At 31.8% G+C, this 18,962-nt stretch overlaps 1 protein-coding gene across 2 annotated transcripts; it reads left to right on the top strand.

Annotated features, from left to right (window-relative positions):
* The first annotated feature begins 818 nt into the window (after positions 1 to 818).
* LOC148616347 (coiled-coil domain-containing protein 102A-like) lies at positions 819 to 18,540 on the top strand. Of its 2 annotated transcripts, none has more exons than XM_088583264.1 (8): positions 819 to 1,064; positions 4,584 to 5,300; positions 6,423 to 6,531; positions 8,690 to 8,806; positions 9,606 to 9,815; positions 10,376 to 10,546; positions 12,508 to 12,611; positions 13,076 to 18,540. In XM_088583264.1, exons 2-8 carry the CDS (start codon positions 4,627 to 4,629, stop codon positions 13,194 to 13,196), a joined length of 1,506 nt encoding a protein of 501 aa, XP_088439390.1. In that variant the 5' UTR covers positions 819 to 1,064; positions 4,584 to 4,626; the 3' UTR covers positions 13,197 to 18,540. The 2 variants fall into 2 exon arrangements, with proteins under 2 accessions (XP_088439390.1, XP_088439389.1); XM_088583263.1 differs by having other exon boundaries at positions 951 to 1,064; positions 4,542 to 5,300.
* Positions 18,541 to 18,962: the final 422 nt, after the last annotated feature.

The following is an 18,962-nucleotide window of genomic DNA, read 5'->3' on the forward strand; positions in this document are numbered from 1 at the left end:
TATATCTTCAATGTTTTTTTTTCATGATGACTTTCTGATTACATTGCATCTTTAGTTTGTATTTGATTGTTTAAAGTATTGGCATTATATCTTAATGAGGAAATAAAGATACAGAAAAGAGACTGTTTATACTACATAAACTGAAACAAAAACAAAATGTGCTAAAAAAAAAATGAAAAATCTAGTAGTCTTCAAGATGTACACCTAAAACTGTTATCATATCCTTCACAACTTCTCAATAAAGATGTTATTGATTTTTACCCATATTGGTCCCGTTAAAGCCGAAATACCTTAATCATATGGACTCAGTGGAATTCAGAGGTTGGATATAGCTTTATTCAGAGACTATATAATACTTACTATTAGGAATATAAAAGTCCATGTCTTATGTGTTAAACATGCAAATGAGTTCCAAATTAGTGTAAAAGTTACATGATCAAATTATTTCTTTTAAAAAAAAAAACTTGATGCTGAATTAATTGGATGTTTATATGAACAAAATAAATGAATGAAATGTATTGTGATGCAGGGGCGTTTCAGAAACCCTGCATCCAAATACATTCCATTCATTTAGTTAACGTATATAATCGTCCAATTTTTAATTCAATGCCAGACTGTAACAACTGGAAGAACAAATCCACTTTGCGAAGTATAAGCAAAAATCAAATATTTGAACGACCAGGCATGAAAAATAGGAATATTGACAGCTATCCTTTAGAAACATTTGTCATATGTATTGATTATAATAAAATCCTTATTCATGTAAAGAAGCATGAAATGTATATTTATAACCAGTCTATGTCACACGCTGTTAGAACGGCGAATTTTTTGTCTACCCCGTCAGATAGTAATGATAAAGTACTTTAGTCCAAGTCAAGTAAAAAGGTCCGTTTCAGAAATGGTATAACTAAATACCCAAAAAATCTTCCACACCTTTTGTAATGGGTTTTTCTCCCCTATACTATATTACCCCTGTTAAACAAAGTTTACTAAACAAACTAGCATATTTTCGGGATTTTAGCCCAACTATACTATAGAAGTACACATTATTTGGGAAAGATAAGGTAATTTTATGTTCTTGGAGGCACTTTCAGCGTGTCTACAATGTTCACAATTTTCAATAACAAAGAAACGGGTATACCGTATACTAAGACTCACAGTATCACGGTAGTTAATTGTTTTCTAAACTGAGGAAAAACAGGCCTTCGGAAAGTGATTTTTTATTGTTGTCTGATGTTAGTACAACATGTAAACTTTCTTTCCATTAAACTTATTTTGCTGATGCAGCATCTTTAACACTCAGTAATTGCTTTCAAAGAGGTGAGGTTAATTTCTGTGCTTAAAAAATGTAGCAGGTTGATCTGTCCCCATACTTTTCCATCCCCAAGTTCGTCTGTTCTGAAGTTGTTTCTTCCCCAGTCGATTCGTCCCAAAATTGATCCATCCTCTCTAATAATTATATCATATAAATTTATGTGCATAAAATTTAGTATCATATACACGTACTGAAACTTGTTTTTTACAGACAATTTTATTTATGACTATGGTCATCACACTTTCATGGTAGTATTTAAATTGAAAAAACTATAAGATTTTGTATATTCATTCAGAGATAAAGACATGAATTGGTTTGCAGGCTGTTTCATTTACATGTATACATTCACAGAAATCTTGATTAAAACAATTAAATGGAAAACAGTAACCCTGTAATGATAAAAAATGACTTAAATTGACTAATAACTTTTCATTTTGTAATGTAAAAATCATATGCAACTATTGTAAATGTACCCAATTATGTCTTCTGCTAATAATATAACATTATTTTATGAACTATTATCTGTTTGTTTTTAAATTATAAAATTTAAGAAAATACATATAGAAAAGGATAAGATAATTTTTTTTCAATGTTTAAGTTCAATATTTTAATTGTATGATTTCCTAATGCATGATGCATCAAGTTTATGATTGGGGAAGGATCCACTAGTGGATGGATCAACATGAAATCCTTTAAAATATGTTCCCATTGCATTACTGTACTGAAAAGACAGAGATCATTTCTATGCAGTTAAAAATAAAAATATGGCATTTAGCGAGAGGTTTGACTCTCTTGTTTGGTTTTCAAAGTGAAGAAGGTAGTGAAATCCAAGATGGCAGCCTGTTTCCCTTGTGTTATTTTAGTGTATGGCCATGGGTAGTAAACTATGTAAAAATCGTTAAAACAGCATTCTAGTACAATTTTTGTCCATTTTATGGATCTAACTGATGACCATAAGTCCCTGTGTAGAACGCCTGATATTCTAGTCTCTCAAAGATTAAGCAAGATTGATTGATTTTTAAATTACTTTAACTTTATGGATGTAGTATGGGAATATTTTGGTACACATGTCTTGTCCCTCTAAAGAGAACTTCTTTATGATTGTATTCATCTGCTGTATAAATTTTTACTAGAACTCCATTACTTCATGCCACAGGCACATATGTTTCATACATCATACATGATGTGAGAGTTGAACTCCCATCAGTGTGGTCAAATTTCTTGTTTTCAGAAGTCCTGCCCTTGAGTTCAAATTGATGTCTATCATTGTAAAAACTCTAATACCATATTCCATTTGTTAAAGTTTTAGCTAGAGCCTTTAGTGGTAAATTATGTTTACTGTAATGCTTTCCATTTTCTGGTGCACCTACATTTCTTTCATAAGCAGATATATTAGCTTTAAGGTGTAAGAAGTTTTTATACTACATCACAAAAATTGGTGAGGTAGTATAGGATTAAATATGAGTCTTATTTCTGGAACAATAAATCTGTAATTACTGCTTACCCTACTAGTGTATTTAGCACAAAATCAATGAACAATTTTGAATATCTTGCATAAAAATGTGATATGTGGGAGGTTTTTGTTTAAAATGATTATATTTTCATTGAAAAATACTAAATAATTGATTTTTTTACATAGAAAATTTGCTTTTTAAATTAAAATCTCTCATATTAGACAGTATCAGTGAGGGAGAATATCCCACATGAACTGCTTCATAGGTTAACAGGCACATGTATGACCTCGTTCATACTCCCATTTTTCAGTGAAGTCTTTGTTGGTGAATTATTCTTTTATAGTTTCAGTGTGTATATTTTAGCTAATAATGTGTCTTCTTCACCCAATGAGGGACATATTGTCTTTTTCTCCCATTTCTCTTTTTTCTTCTTATCTTGTTTGTCATTTGACATAGGCTTTTGGTATTTGGCTTTAGGGTTCCGGTATATCATGATAGGATGATGTGTTGCTTGCCATTTTTATGACCTTTTGACATTGACCTTTTATGTGAATGTCAATCGATAGAAAATTGATTTTTGGTAATTGGGTGAATCACATACTTATTTCATGACTTGTGCATAACCTTGTAGGTGAATGTTGTAGTAATATATGTCAGGAAATGTTTAGACATAATCATAAACAAAATTTACTGTACCCTTTCTTGCTTTCACATGATTGTCATCGTAATGAATGCAGTGATCGAATTTAAGGGGAAATACTTGCTAAATGCAAGTTGAATTTCAATTTTGCTATAAGAAATTATTTCCACTTGCTAAAATTTGCTAGTAGAATTCTACTGTACATGTCGTATAGGTAAAGTCCAGAAATAACTCCAAAAACTTAAATTTAGCAAGTGTAAATTTTCAGTACTTGCTAAATTTAGCTAGTGGAAACAAAATTTGAAATTCAATCCCTGGAATATTTAAAATATTTTAATATTCTGTGAAAAATGGAAGGGGAGACATAAGTTTAAGTGTGCTAAAACAGTTCTTCCTAGTTTCAATTTGTACAAGATATGAGAATAAGTATGGTGTAAATGTCAGAGAGACAACAACCCTATTGGGATGAAAATGTCAGCCCAAGGCCACCCATTGGTTTTCTATGAACGACAAGAAAATCCGCATAACACAGGACAAGCTGCCCCAAAACATCCATATACACAGGTACAGTGAAGGAGTTGCCCCTTTATACTCAAGTAACATATAAAATAAACTAAAGGTGAAAATGAAACAAAACAAACAGAAGAGTCTGTTATCTTGGTCTAGTCCTTGTCACTGGATTTGACAAAACATCTATTGTTTTCATGACTATTGCTATACAAAATATCCATTCTTTCATTACTATAACCAGTATTTGGCACTAACTATCTATGTACACTTGTATAATGTTCTTAAGGTTAGCACAGAAAAAAATCCACTAGCCATGCACTCAAATAATTTTCCAATTTCTTCTGTCAATGAAGCTTTCACAAGCCCTTGAACTCTGGGATCACTGCAGCTTGAGATGAGACTGTTTCTGCTGCAGTTATTTATATATTGATAGGTTTTTTTTTGTCTAGTTTTAGCATTACTATTTTTATGAAAAAAGTGAACAATGTACAGCATTCCTTATTTATAAGCACTGTAACATCCATATCTTTGTTCTTCATTTATGTAGCGTATAGATTTTGCAATAAAAGAGCATATTGTTGCCATACATTTGATTTAAAAACCACATGTATATTTATTTCAGATTTCAGTATTCATGAGTAGTTCTATTTCTTTCTCTGTTAAGATGGCCACATTGACCCATCATAGTCTGAATATGCAGTAAACTTATGGAATTGCCAAAGATGAGTCAGAAAATCAAACCAAACATGACAAAAGGAGATGTGGCATACTTACGTGCCACTGGGCCACCTCCACCTGCCTCACCTGCTCCATCCAGCCACTCGCGGGAGGGAACTATTACTCCACAAATGTCTCAGATGTCAAATGTTGAAAATGATTGGGATGATCGAGATGAAATTAGAATGAGAGAGTTGGAGGAAGCAAGAGCTAGAGCCACCCAGATGGAGAAGACCATGAGATGGTGGTCTGACTGTACATCCAACTGGAGAGAAAAATGGAGTAAAGTTAGAAATGAAAGGAACAAGGCCCGTGAGGAAAATAGACAATTAAGGTCCAAGTTAGAGGCCATGGCTAAAGAGTGTACAACTTACAAAAGACAGGCAGAAGATTTAAAACTAAAGAACGTAGAGCTGCAGAGCAAGTTAGGTATTTCTTTGGGTACTGCTGCTGCTGATACTGAAAGTGATAAGAAATCTGACATAAGTACATCTAATAAAACCGATAGTGAACATAGTAAGGCTTCACCCAGAATTGATTCAAGGCGGAAAAGTCATCCAAAATCTGACACTGAGTCAGATGATACAGGGCTAATGGATGAAAAAGTGAACCTTGTTGGGCTGAAGCTTGATGAAGCACAAAAGACTTTGATTGCTGAGAGAGGGTAATTGTATAAAGCATAGAACCTCTGCAGCCTTGTATTGTTTATGAAATGTTGTGGTTATTTTTAAGCAAAGACTAAATTTTAAAAGTCTGACAAGAATTAGAATTGAATAAACTTTATTTAATGTACCTATGTAGTGTTAGGAATACCTTTTTTTGATTAAGCCTTACATATGTTGAACTTAGGAAACAAACAAAAAATATCTTATCTTAATAGAATTCAAATCTCTTTGTGAAGATAAATAAAAGTAAAAAATCAAACTACAAGTACTTTTAGAGCAATAGAACATGCCTAACTTTCAAATATTTTTTTCTTCAAAATTTAAACAAAGTAGATACACATGTATTTACTATGTATGTAGATCAAATGGAGAGCAAAGTTAGTGAGCTTTGACCTTGTCCTGTGATCAAGGTCAAATAATTGATTTCTGAATGTCCATTTCTTCATAACTTTTTTATATTTTGTCATTGGTTTTTCATATTTGGTATGCTGATAGCACATATGAAGATGGTGTGTTACCTAGCAAAGTTGGTAACCTTTGACCATGACCATTGACCTCTAGATCAAATAATTTATTTTTTTAAGCCAGTTTCTTCTCCAGGTCGTAATTTTCCTGATATTTGGTATGTAAGAAGATCATATGAAGACAATGTGTCAGATACCATTGAAAGTTGGTCGTCTTTAACCTGATTATTTGACCTTAAGGTTAAATAATAGATTTTTAAAGCCAATTTTTTTGTCAAGGCAATAACTTTTTTTATCTTTTAACTTTTTTTTTGATGTCTTGCTTTTGAATATCATGATAGGTTAATGTATTGCTTCACAGTTTATAACCTTTGACATTGACCTTTTGTATGAATGTTTGATTTTTTGAAATTAGGTGCTTCTATGAAAAATGGAAAGGAGGTGTTTCTATGAAAAATGGAAAGGGGGACATCAGTTTTAGTGTGCTAATACAGTTCTTCCTAGTTTCCCACATGAAATCCACCTTAATTTTTTTAAGATATTTATGTAAGTTTCAAATACCTTTATGATATATACATGTAATGTTTCTTCCTGCAAAAGAGAAATCTGAACGAATGTCCGAAGGTTGCTATTCCACTTCTTATACTCTAATTACAGTGAAAAGTCAGTGTTGATGAAGACAATAGAGAAATTACAGTTAGAACTGAATGGTCAAAAGACTAAGTATGATGAACTGAAGCAATCAAAACAAGAAGCATTACTGGAGGTATTTTGTTTCAGTAGTAAACCAGACTATATTGGGTTCATGCAGATACATGCTTCTTATGATAAAAGGGAGAGGATTAGATGCAACCAGTTTTATTCTCATTAATGACCTGCTTACAGGCAAGGGTCATTAAATCTTACTTCTAACCCATGTACTTTTTTCTTGGTAATCCCACTAATGATTGATTGATTGATTGTAGTTTAGCCTCCTATAGCAGATAGTTCATGCAGGACAAGAACATTGGACCAATTGAACGGTCCCTGCATTGTACCTGCTCTATACACCGAGCCAGATTTTTATTGTAGTAGCTCACAAGAGCAATGCCCACAGGTAGGATAGGAAACTCACTCAAATTCTGGCCAGTCCTGAATACAATTTTTCAATATATTTACTATATGGTTATATAATTTTTGCTGAAATTGGCCAGTCCTGTCAAAAAAAAGCCAGTCATGGGCTGGCAGGCAGGCTACTATTTCTAACTCTGCAGCCACAGGTAGGCATGTCACCCCAATTAGAAACATTATTCTAACTCAAGGCAACCAGTCGTCATCGATCCCCTTAGTACTGCAAGCTTGGCAGAGAAGCAGATACTACCTATTTTAAAAGTCTTTGGTATGATTCAACTTGGATCAAACCTGTTACCTCCCACACACAAGGTGAGCATGCTACCCAAGACTACTGAGGTGGTTGCAACCTTTCCCTCCATTGGGAACCGTTTAACCACAAAATAATGGGTTAGTTCTGGGAGGTGCCAATTTGGGACATATTTTAGCAGTCCATGTAAAAAACCCAAAATAAATTTCACAAAGTATTTTACCAGTCTTACTTACTTAGTGTATTTAGCCCAAAAATTAGAAATGCCATCAGAAACTTCCTGTTGAACAGACATCTTTGTGTGTAATTCAGGTTTCCATAGATTTTTAATGACTGAGCCTTGGAACCATTCATTGAAACCGCTATGAGTATGAAGTTGACTGATGATGGCTTGTACTATCTGTTGACCTTTGTCATGGCAGTTTAAAATCTTCCTCTTAATAAAAAAGTTGGTTTTATTTTTTGAATGTTGGGATAATTTTTGCCCCATATTTTTGATCGGTCGAAAAGCATGGCTGTTGTTACTAAAAATAAAACAAATGGGTCAGACAGTAGTTTCTTCACATATATCTTTAAAACCGTTAGGTTTTGACAAATTCTGACGTGGGTAAATGTGTTCAGCATGATGAGATCTATATGCAATCAAATTTTCATTCTAATCTATAAAGCCATGTTGGAGTTATTGCCCTTATTCAACGTTTTTTGCTATTTTTAATGTTGTTTCTTTCAAATATCTTCTCCTCTGACACTATTTTACCAATTGATACAAAACTCAGTATGAGTGTTCCTTGGGGTGTCCTGCATAGAACTGATGTAGGTTTTTTTGATCTGTCGAAAAACATAGCCGTTGTTAGTAAAAATAGAACATAGGAGTCAGACAGTAGTTTTCCGCATATATCTCCAAAACTGTTAGGTTTAGCCAAATTCTTTCAATAGCTGAAACACGATCCTTATTTTTAGGACTACAAAAGTCTTCAGGTATAACAGTTGTCAGACGCCTTCTTATAAGAGTTATTGCTGTTGACAGGTTTAAATGACAGGTTTTTTTGTTTTTTTTTACAGTTTTCAGCTAATGTCTTGAAAACTATGATAGATTTAAACTTTCATTTGTTGAAATGATCCTTATGATAAGTCCTATCAAAGTTTTCTTGAATCAAAATTGTTGGACAACTTCTTGTTTAATTTATTGCCCTTGAAAGGCAAAATTCAACCAGGTCAGCAATTCAGGTTCCTGGGGACTCTTGTTAGCTCACCTGGCCAAAGGCCATTAGAGCTATTGCCATCACTTGGCGTCCGTCGTCGTCATCCGTTGTCGTTAACAATTTTTCAAAACTCTTTTCATCTGAAGCTACTTGAACAGATCACCTAACTCAGCTTCAGTTGTGTTGAATAGGTAAAATGTGGCAGATTGATTGTAGTGAATTAGAAAGTGAAATTTAATAATATACCGGTGCTTACTTTTAAGCATGCTTTGGAATTACTAAAGGTGAAAAATGATGTCTGATTTAACTTTTAATAAGTATTCCCTCACTTTATTTAACTATATTTAGTGAATATTTTTTAGATAACAAAATTAAAAGAAAACAACAAAGATGAATTAAGTAGATTGTCTGTTGAATTAGAAGATGAAGCTGTTAGTAGATCTAATATGGAGAAAAAACTCTCAGAACTCAGGAGAGAGGTATGTCATTTATATAGTAGATCTAATATTGAGAAAAAACTCGCAGAACTGTGGAGAGAGGTAGGCTGTTTATACACTGGATTTGATATGGAGAACAAACTCACAGAACTCAGGAGATAGGTAGGCTGTTTATACACTGAGGATCTGATATGGAGTAAAATCTCTCTGAACTCAGGAGAGAAGTATGTAGTTTATATTAGTAGACCTAATATGGAGAAAAAACTCTCAGAACTCAGGACAGGGATAGGCTGTTTATACACTGGATCTGATATTGAGAAAAAAAAACTCTTAGAACTCAGGAGAGAGGTATGTGGTTAATATAGTCAATCTGATGTGGAGAACAAACTCTCAGAACTCAGGAGAGAGGTATGTGGTCTATATAGTAGATCTAATACGTAGAAAAAACTCTCAGAACTCAGGAGAGAGGTATGTGGTCTATAAAGTAGATCTAATACGTAGAAAAAACTCTCAGAACTCAGGAGAGAGGTATTGTTTTATTTAGTAGATCTGATATGGAGAGAAAAACTCCCAGAACTAAGAAGAGAGGTTTGTAGTTTATATAATTTACTAATGCATTTTAATGTGCTGTAAAACTAATTTGTTTAGTTGTAGGTTTATGGCTTTGATTGGCCATAACTAACAACTTAACACCAGGGGAATGCAACAAATAAAAGATTTTTATTATTTATTATTCATAGAGTTATTGTGAGGTCTAACATTTGATAGATATAACACATTTATTCAGTCTTTTATTCTGAAAATTCTAAATGATTGATTTATATTTCATATCATTTTCTAGCTTGAAAGACTTCAGAGAGAGAATGCAGAAGAATATGGAAAAAGAGAGAGATTGGAAACAGACAAGTTTGCTTTGGAAAGAGAAAATAAGAAAATAAGATTACAGATTGAAGATCTTAAAGATCAGTTAGAAAGAAAATCTCAACAAACTTCAGCAATGACAAATTCTGATGTAAAGAACTTACAGACTGATTTGTCTTCTAAAAACAAGGTACCATACAACTGAATAATCACATATATATATTATATTATTTTGCAGGAGGGAATGTATGATCTTTCAATGACATAAAATTTGACAATTTAATTTTCACTTTTGTTACCAACAAACCTAGTAGCTGCTATAAGTACGTACTTTGCATAATCTATAATAATGACTTTTTTAACATTATTTTTCATACTCTGCTTAGAATTTGTATACATATTGAATGTGTGCAATGGATTTTGCAGTTAAGCCAATTTTTAGCAATATATACTGTGAGCAGTATTGAACCAATATCTTTCTAACTTTGCAATATTCATATACATATTTGAGATTTATAGCTCCTACTTAGAATAAACTATTTTACCATACTTAAATATAAAAGGGGTGTAAGTCTAGATATGCATTGGGTCTTACTGTTTCAAAGTGCGTAAAATTCACATTTTTAAACCTATGACAGTTGCCTGATTGCTCTGTTGGAATACTTTTCTATCTATCAATAGTTGTTATGTAGTACAAAATGATCTGAACATTTATAAATGTCATATTAGATTTTTTTGTGCAAATAACAGGAGCTGAGTGATTTAAAGCTTGCCTACTCCAGAATGAAGAAATCTATGCAAGATAAAAATACAGAATTAGAACATTGTAAGAGACGAGCAGAGCAGTATGAAGTTGATGTAAAGAAACTCAGGGTCAGAATTGAGGAACTTAAAAAAGATCTAGCCACAGCAGAGGATGAGGTACATTAAGATAACTTCATTCACTAGATATTCAGTACAGTCGAATGACAACCTTTATTCAGCAACCTCCTCCCTTATCCAACCTTTCATAACTATCCCGACAAATATTTTGATATGTTGTATTCAACAGCCTCCTATCTAACGTGACTATGTTTTATACCCAAATCATAGTCATACACACTGTATTACCTGACTTTTTCGAAGTCTCAATTGGAATGAAGTCTCATTCTCATAAAGAGATCTCAAATGTTTACAGTTGCACATTTACAGAATGACAGCAAAATAAAAGTCCTTCATTGATTGCTGTAAATTACAAGATGTAATGAAATGTGTTTCCACTGCAACTTGGATGCACAAATGTATAAGATAATAAATTTTGATGTCAGTTTGATACAGTAGTAATTAGAAGTAAAGGGATTTCTCTGTAAAAATTAAAATCGATGTTAACTTATGTAAGTCAACAATGGAATACTAATTGGCATGTGTGATCAGTGGATTAAGTTACTGTGTTAACAAATTTTTTGACACCTGTTGAGAATGGTAATAAACATGGGGTAATAAAACTTTCACTAGCCACCTGAACCAATTGAGGTCTAAAGTTTTTTTACATTCATAAATTTTCCCATCTCTGAAATTTATTTGTCAACGACGAAAATAAGGAGTGTAGAAAAATCTGCAATCTGTGGATCTTCTTTTCCTGAATATGTATGCTTGTAAAACAGTGTAAACAGCTTGAAATTCTAGATTTTGTTGCAGTTTGGTGATTTTCTTAGGATTGATATTCAAGTACATAATAATATTTGAAAAAATGTTTTATTCTTCATTTTACCTTTTTAGCCCACCTGGCCCAAGGTCGTAAACAATTTTTCAAAACTTTTCTCCTCTGACACTACTTGACCAACTGGAACAAACTTGTTTTGAATGTTCCTTGGGGTATTCTGCATAGAACTGATATGGGGATTTTTGATCCAGAAAAAGAAAGGCCACCATTACTAAAAATAGAACATAGGGGTCAGACAGTAGATTTTCTTTATATCTCCAAAACTGTTAGGTTCAGCCAAATTCTGACAAGGTAAAAGTGTTCAGCTTGATGAGATCTATCTGCAATTTTCATTTTAATCTGATTGGCCATGTTGGAGTTATTGCCCATTTTGACGTTTTTAGCTCACCAGGCCAAAGGCCATGTGAGCTTTTGCCATCACTTGGCATCCGTCATGGTCGTCACTGTCATCATCATCGTTAACAATTTTTCAAAACTCTTCTCCTCTGACACTACTTGACCTATTGGAACCAAACTTGGTATGAATGTTTCTTGCATAGAACTTATGTAGGCATTTTTGATCTGGCAAAAAAACATATAGCCGCTGTTACAAAAATAAAACAGAACAAAGGGGTCAGACAGTAGTTTTTCTCATATATCTCCAAAACTGTTAGGGTTAGCCAAATTCTTTCAATTACTAAAATCTTCTTTGTTATTAGGCCTAGAAAAGTCTTCAGGGATCAAAGTTGTCAGACGACTCCTTGTAAGAGTTATTGCCCTTGAAAGGTGACAAATGAAGTTTTTGGTTTTCAGCCAATATCATGAAAACTATGATAGATAGAAACTTTCAATTGAAGAAATGATCCTTATGATAAATCCTACCAAAGTCTTATTGAGTCAAAATTGTTGGACAACTCCTTGTTTATTGCCCTTAAAATATGCAAAATTTAACCAGGTGAGTTATTCAGGCTCCTGGGAGCCTCTTGTTGTTGAAATTGTTTCAATTACAATGCAGTATTTTTATCCACAAAAGTTTGAATAGGAAATATCCATTGAGGAGACCATTTATTTGGGAGGCTGACTTGAAAATAAATGCTTGGATACTTGTTGTCATCCCTAAAGAATACATGTGTACAAACTGGTAGATTTTTTATTTTTTAAAAATTGAAATTGAAAAGGATGACAAGTAAATATCTTACAGGCTGATGCTCAAGGTAATGCTGTACGGAAACAACAAAGGGAGAATGATGAACTACAAGAACAAGTTGAAAACCTACAGGTCCAGTTAAACCATGCACAAAATAGGTTTGTAATTTGTAAACATTCTCATGCACTTATTTTTAAATGCCAATTTCAATTACATACATTAATACAAAATCACTATCCTTTCAAAATTGTAGATAATAGAAAAATGCTCTCTATTATATCTCATTTTCTCAACAAGATGTACTGAGTTAATACAAAAGCCCATTTGCTGAAAATTGATGAATTTGTAAAAGACATTGATAAAGGAACTTGTTTAAACAAAGATAATTGTGTATCCATTTTTTTCCTGTAGTCTGAAGTTTTTTTTTAAAGAAATAATATCAGTGTTTTTATAGTTATGTCTTCTGACAAAATATGATGTATTATGGTATAACCTTGTTCTTTCATCCTTCCATCCACAAATCATGCTGGCTGAACTTTCTGAAATTGGCTACAAAATTTGACATCTTGTGTTATTTCTGATTTTACACTACATACTTAAATTGTGATTGATTTTTTTTCAGACTTCAAAGAAGTACTCCATCAGCAGTTAAGTCTCGGAGCTCCAGTTTAAAGTCATTTGACCCTAATGAACTTGGTGATGATGTTGATAGTGAAGACTCTGATCTTGATGTTGATACATGATCCATATCACCATGGAAACCATGTCTACTGATTTATTTTCAGGGTGTATACCTATGTGTTTCAATGGTGCAAAGTTATTAAGTCATGTATTTAAATTATGTTTCGTTAGATATTATTGAAGAGTTGAATAGTTTTATTGAGTTACTAATGCAAATCATTTTACATTTTCAAGAATTTATATTTATTTAAAATTTTCATTAGTATATTTGTAAAATAGTACTAACCCCTTGTAATTTTCTCCTCTTTGGGCCTATTAATTTGGCTACCAGTACAGGTAAACATGTACTAAAATGTTTTCACAAGACAATCTCTACTTGTTTCTTTTAAAATTCTTATGAAATTCATAAAACTAGATTATTTCAAGTATTGTAGAATGTCCTGAAAATATGAACAGTTGATATTGTTCTGGAGATGCCACTGTTAAATAAAATTATGTCAGTGGTCAAACGTTAGTATCAGTACCATTATTTGTAAAATGTACTTTTATATATTTTAAGTAATCTTAACCCATTGTTCAGGGATTGAATTGAAGGATATGTTTCCACTTGGTATAAGTGAGTACTGAAAAATGACTCTGGCTAAGTCATAGTTTATTGGGTTATTTCAGAAGTGAACTTATAACACATACATTTATGTATAGATTTTGGCAAAAGGAAATAATTTCTACTAGCAAAATTGAATTTAAACATGCATTTAGAAAGTATTTCCCCTTAAATCTTATCATTGTTGTTTTACTGTCATCTTTTGTTTGAGGCACTGTTTACTTTAACATTTTAGAAAATAGAAACAATTGTTTGAACTACTATAGAAACAATAATATTGTACCACTATATCATAAAATTTAATGCAGATAGTGAAATCTTACATATGTATTTCAAGATTTTATTTACTCTCTGACAGTGTACATTGTAACAAGAGGCAAACATGATACCCACACACAATTGAGGTATAACAATTTTTTTAAATATATTTTTGTGAAACTTTATTTTTCATTTGAGCTTTTATCTTTGTCAGATTGAAAAAAAAACTGTACTCAAGAAATTGCAAAACATACACTTTCCACAATGATTAAGAATAAGTGCATGGACAACTATTGCTTCAGATATTTCATACTACATTCATGTGTATTGATTTATACCAATAATCATTCCATAATACAATTTGTTTAAAACATAATTTGTATGTCAAACTGATATTGCATTTAATGTAAGAGGACCATCATGGCTGTTTTATTTATATCATTATTGTCAGTTTTATTTCTCAGGTAAACATTACAGAGTTTTGTTATTGTATTGTACTGGTTGCATTATTTTGTTTAAGATGACATTCAGCATGATCATTTTAACCAAACATAAATGATATGAAATCATTATGAAAAAAAAATCATTTAAGATCATTCTGAAACAGTAGATACATAACCATATTTTTAATGTACATTAGTCAGATATACATTGCTTTTCTAAATCTCCAGTGAAAAGAAATTATTTTGAAGAATTTATTGTTAATTCTGAAATTATGGTGGCATATTATTAATTAGAATAATTTATTGTGAAAGTACTTATATTGGTTGGGTACCAATTTTCATGGATTTCGTGGTTGATTTAATCCATGAAATTAAATTCTCGACAAAATACCTTTTTTTGTTTATTTGTAATGTGGGAAACGTCAAACTATGAATTCAAGAATCCAGGAACCAATGATTTGTCTGCTATCTATTAAAATTGATACCCACAAATATAAATACTTTTACAGTAATAGGGTCAATTGCATAATAATAGTGAATTTACTTTGAGGATTTTTCACCATTTTAGAAGTGAAACATTGCAAAAACTGAAATTACATCTGCCTCTTTTTAAAATAGCCATCTTTATAAGAATCATGCAAAATCTGAAAAATGTGATACACCCCAAAAAAGGCTACATATTTTTATTTTTGTAATTAAGCTGTTTTTATGGGTCCATATCATGAAATGTGTAATTATTCATTCCAATCTGCCTGCTCTTAGGAGATAATCCACATTGAAAATCCTATAGATTCTATTGTATTTGAGTGTCATTTACAGAGTTATCTCCCTTAATTTTGAAATCTACAGTGCATTCTATATAATTTTAGCTCCTAAGAACATGGGTATACAAAAAACTGAATAATAATTTCTGTTTATTATGGCAATTCAAACAAAATATCAAAAATAAAAATATGTTGGCTTTTTACCCATGAATCATCTTTTGCATGATTCTTATCTGGAGTGCTACTTTAATACTAATATCATTATTATACTATGGTATTAAATGCACATAATAGTATCTGAATTTTACTGCATTAGTTCAATGCTTCCTACAATCTTGATTGAATAAAGCTGTTTACTGAACTGATCATGTTGTCTGTCTGTCAGTCCACACATTTTTCATTGTATTTTTTTTTTATCTTTTTATCACAGCCACTTTATATTTTGACAAAAGCTGTCTATAGGTATGTCATATTGTTCAACATTGTATGTCAACATTGTATGTCAATTTCCAACACAAACAACATCTACTTCCAGCTTGATAAGCTTGTTTATATTTTGATCTTATGATCTCTGTGTTTGGGAGTAGGGATATCATTTAGTGAGCTTTGCGTACAGTTTTAAAATTGATTTTATTTCTCAAACGAAGACAGTTGCCCCCTTAGGTATTATCTTTGATTGCTGGGTATCAAATATTCCTTTTACAACTGCAAATCAGGGCCATAATCCATCCTCCCAAGTCAGGGTTTTGAGTCCACCTTAGTTCCCTCAAACTCTCTAGATGGCGCAGGATGATTCTCACTAAGTTTGAATGAGTGATGTCAGGGGTTTGAGGGAGTGAAGGTGGACTTGGGAGGATGGGCTTAATCTAGACATAGATGACAAAAAGTTTTAATAAATTTTGTTTGAAAAATAACAATGTTCAAAGTTTTGCTTTGTAATCTAATACAAAAACTTTTTTCCTGTCAAAGACAAATGGGAGAAGTGAGCACAAACAAGGAGAATGTTTTGCTGATTTTCCCTCTAGATTATGTCCTGATGCAAAGTTATTTAGAAAGTTCCTTTTGCAATTGCAGACTTGTAAGTCTTTTTTTTAATTTGTATGAAATAATGTTAAGGGCTGTTAGAATGATTGACTGCATAGTTTCTGATCGTTGTTAATAGATCTGAATATTGCTAGAAAGTTTCTGATAGTTATTTATAGATCTGAATATACTCTTTACTCTTATTTTATACATTATTATTTATTCTTCTTTGTATCATATAAGTATATTTATGTTCTCAATACAGAAAAATATCTTTGATGATATGCTTTACTCCATTCTGTTGTTTACTCTATGTACTTGTGTAATTGTTCCTATTCTCTTGAACTGCTGATAATCTTTTATTTTACTGATGAGTTTATTTTCCCCATTGTCACACAGGGATGAAGATTAAAATTTTGAGAAAGGGTAATTTTAATGATTCTAAGAATTTTAAGGGGCCATTTTAAAACATTCTTTGTATAAAATTCTTATTGTAATGGGATATTTTCAGCTGAAATAAGGCCCTTCTAATCCAAATCACTGATCATGTGCAATGGCAGATAGAAGGAGCAAATTACCTTAGTACATAGTATACACAGTTCCTTAGTAATGCAGTATGAGACATAGTTGTAATGCTCATGCATGTATCTTATTTTTCATGACCATAAAAGATGGCATAAGTGCGATTTTTTACTGTTTCTGATTTGTTATACCCTCCTTGGGTTGAATTTGTCTTCATAAACTTGAACAACTGTGGGCTCTACCACAAAAAAATGTCCTTAAACAACTCCTCGAAAATGTGTCAAATCTTCTGTTTGTTTTATTATTTATGTGATTGGGATCCTCTGAAAAATCCTTAGTGCTCAGTATTCTTTAGTTTGAACAATTGGTTTAATGAAAAAGTAATTTCAGGAATTATAGAAAAAGCCATTTTCTCTCCCAAGATATTATATTTCTGGAAGGTTGTGATATTACTTGCAAAGGTTGTTCTTGCATCTAGTTTTTAATAAGATTATAGACTTATAATTCATAGTGGTAGTTTTTTATTTTACTTATTGAAATACGTGTACTGTGTACATCTTATTTCATTTGACTTGTCAAATGTGCAATTGTCTCATTTACTTGAACCCATTCTGTCAAAATGTACGAATGCTTTTTTTGTCTTGTTAGATATATAATTTCATTAGAACCTTAAAAATTATTCATTGGTTTAGACTAGATTTGCCAGTTATTACTGGTTAAACAGTTATTCACAAGACATTCTATTGTTCACTGGCCATCACAAAATTAATTACTTTGTTCTTAGACCTTCCCATATCATTTCTGAGGGTGACTCATTGCCCATTTTTTAAAATCATTTTTCTGTCATAAACAAGGTAAAACCACCCTCATCACATTTTTTCAGCAATAAAAAGGTATTTGATAGAATTGCCTCCTTTTCATAAAAAATGGCCTGAGAACAAAGAAATTAACTTTGCTGGGCCTTATTTAATTTGATAACTAAATTAACATTGGTAACCCATATCAGCATTTAACTTTATCAAGATGTTTGTTATTATTAGAGAATATTTTGTAGTAGTTAATATTCTTAGCATGAACTAACTATTGATGATTCATGATAGTGGTACCTTTCTTCTACTACCTAAGGAAATAGTAGCCAATATTCCTTGTTTAGGCATGGCTACACAACAGTAGATTCCACAATTACATATTTCGTTGTGTTAATAGCTTTGACCTTGTCTGCCTAAAACTTTTCACTAATAATTGTTCCTGAATATGATCCCTCTTCATTTTAAGGAGGCAGACATAGGGTAAGGGACACAACTCTTACAAGTCATTGGAACGTTTGTATACAGCATTTTACATAAATCTCATATAAGCTTCATAGTAACTTTGACTGATTTCATTTTGTTTGAAATGAAAGCTTGATAGACTTTGGTGAAATTGAATATGATACAAAAATAACACTGATTTCAAGAGTTACATCCCTTACCCAAGGTCTACCTCCTTTTATCAAGTATATTTACCTGTAATATTCGTTATGAATTTTAAGAGGGGTAAATTTTTTGATAGCTTTTGTGTTAAATTTTCAAAGGCTTTTTGGGGGTATTTTTTTTTAGAGCTTTGGAAGGATCAACAAATGAATGAACAATGCTCTAATTAGGCAGTTGTTCATAATTAGACCAAGATATTAAAAAAATGTATTTTAGCTGATGTTTGAATGTATCCACAATATCAATACACATGCCATGTAAATAAGTATGATCAAAATATTAAATCTCTGTGATGTTCTAATAAAGAAAGAACAAAGTAATTTAATTGTTTGTTTTCATATCACTTGGAGTGATTTCCCTTGTTTCTTTTAGTCCTAGCAATGGAAAGAATGAAATAAATTATATAGAAAGCACTGCAAACTTGAGATTAAATGGATATAAATATGAAATACGTTTTAATGAGGATGAAATCATAAGTGTCTTGTATTGTCTATGATTGACAAACACTGTTCCATTTATTAATACTTTTATGCAAAGATTCTTTTCATGCTTTTTTTTATTATTATTTTAAGAGACTTTCCATGTAGAAACAGATAGATTCTGTGTCATGGGTGAAACTCAGAAAATTTCATTGCACCATTTTTTGTATTGTTTATCTTATTATGATGCCAAAGAGAACAGGGATTTTTCTGTTCCGTTACTTGATTCATAATATATGTTCAAAGTTCCCTAACAAATGAGC

This window comes from Perna viridis, chromosome 5, assembly GCF_037379345.1.
Source record: "Perna viridis isolate PV_CMFRI_1.1 ecotype Kerala chromosome 5, ASM3737934v1, whole genome shotgun sequence".
In the NCBI taxonomy this organism is placed as follows: domain Eukaryota; kingdom Metazoa; phylum Mollusca; class Bivalvia; order Mytilida; family Mytilidae; genus Perna; species Perna viridis.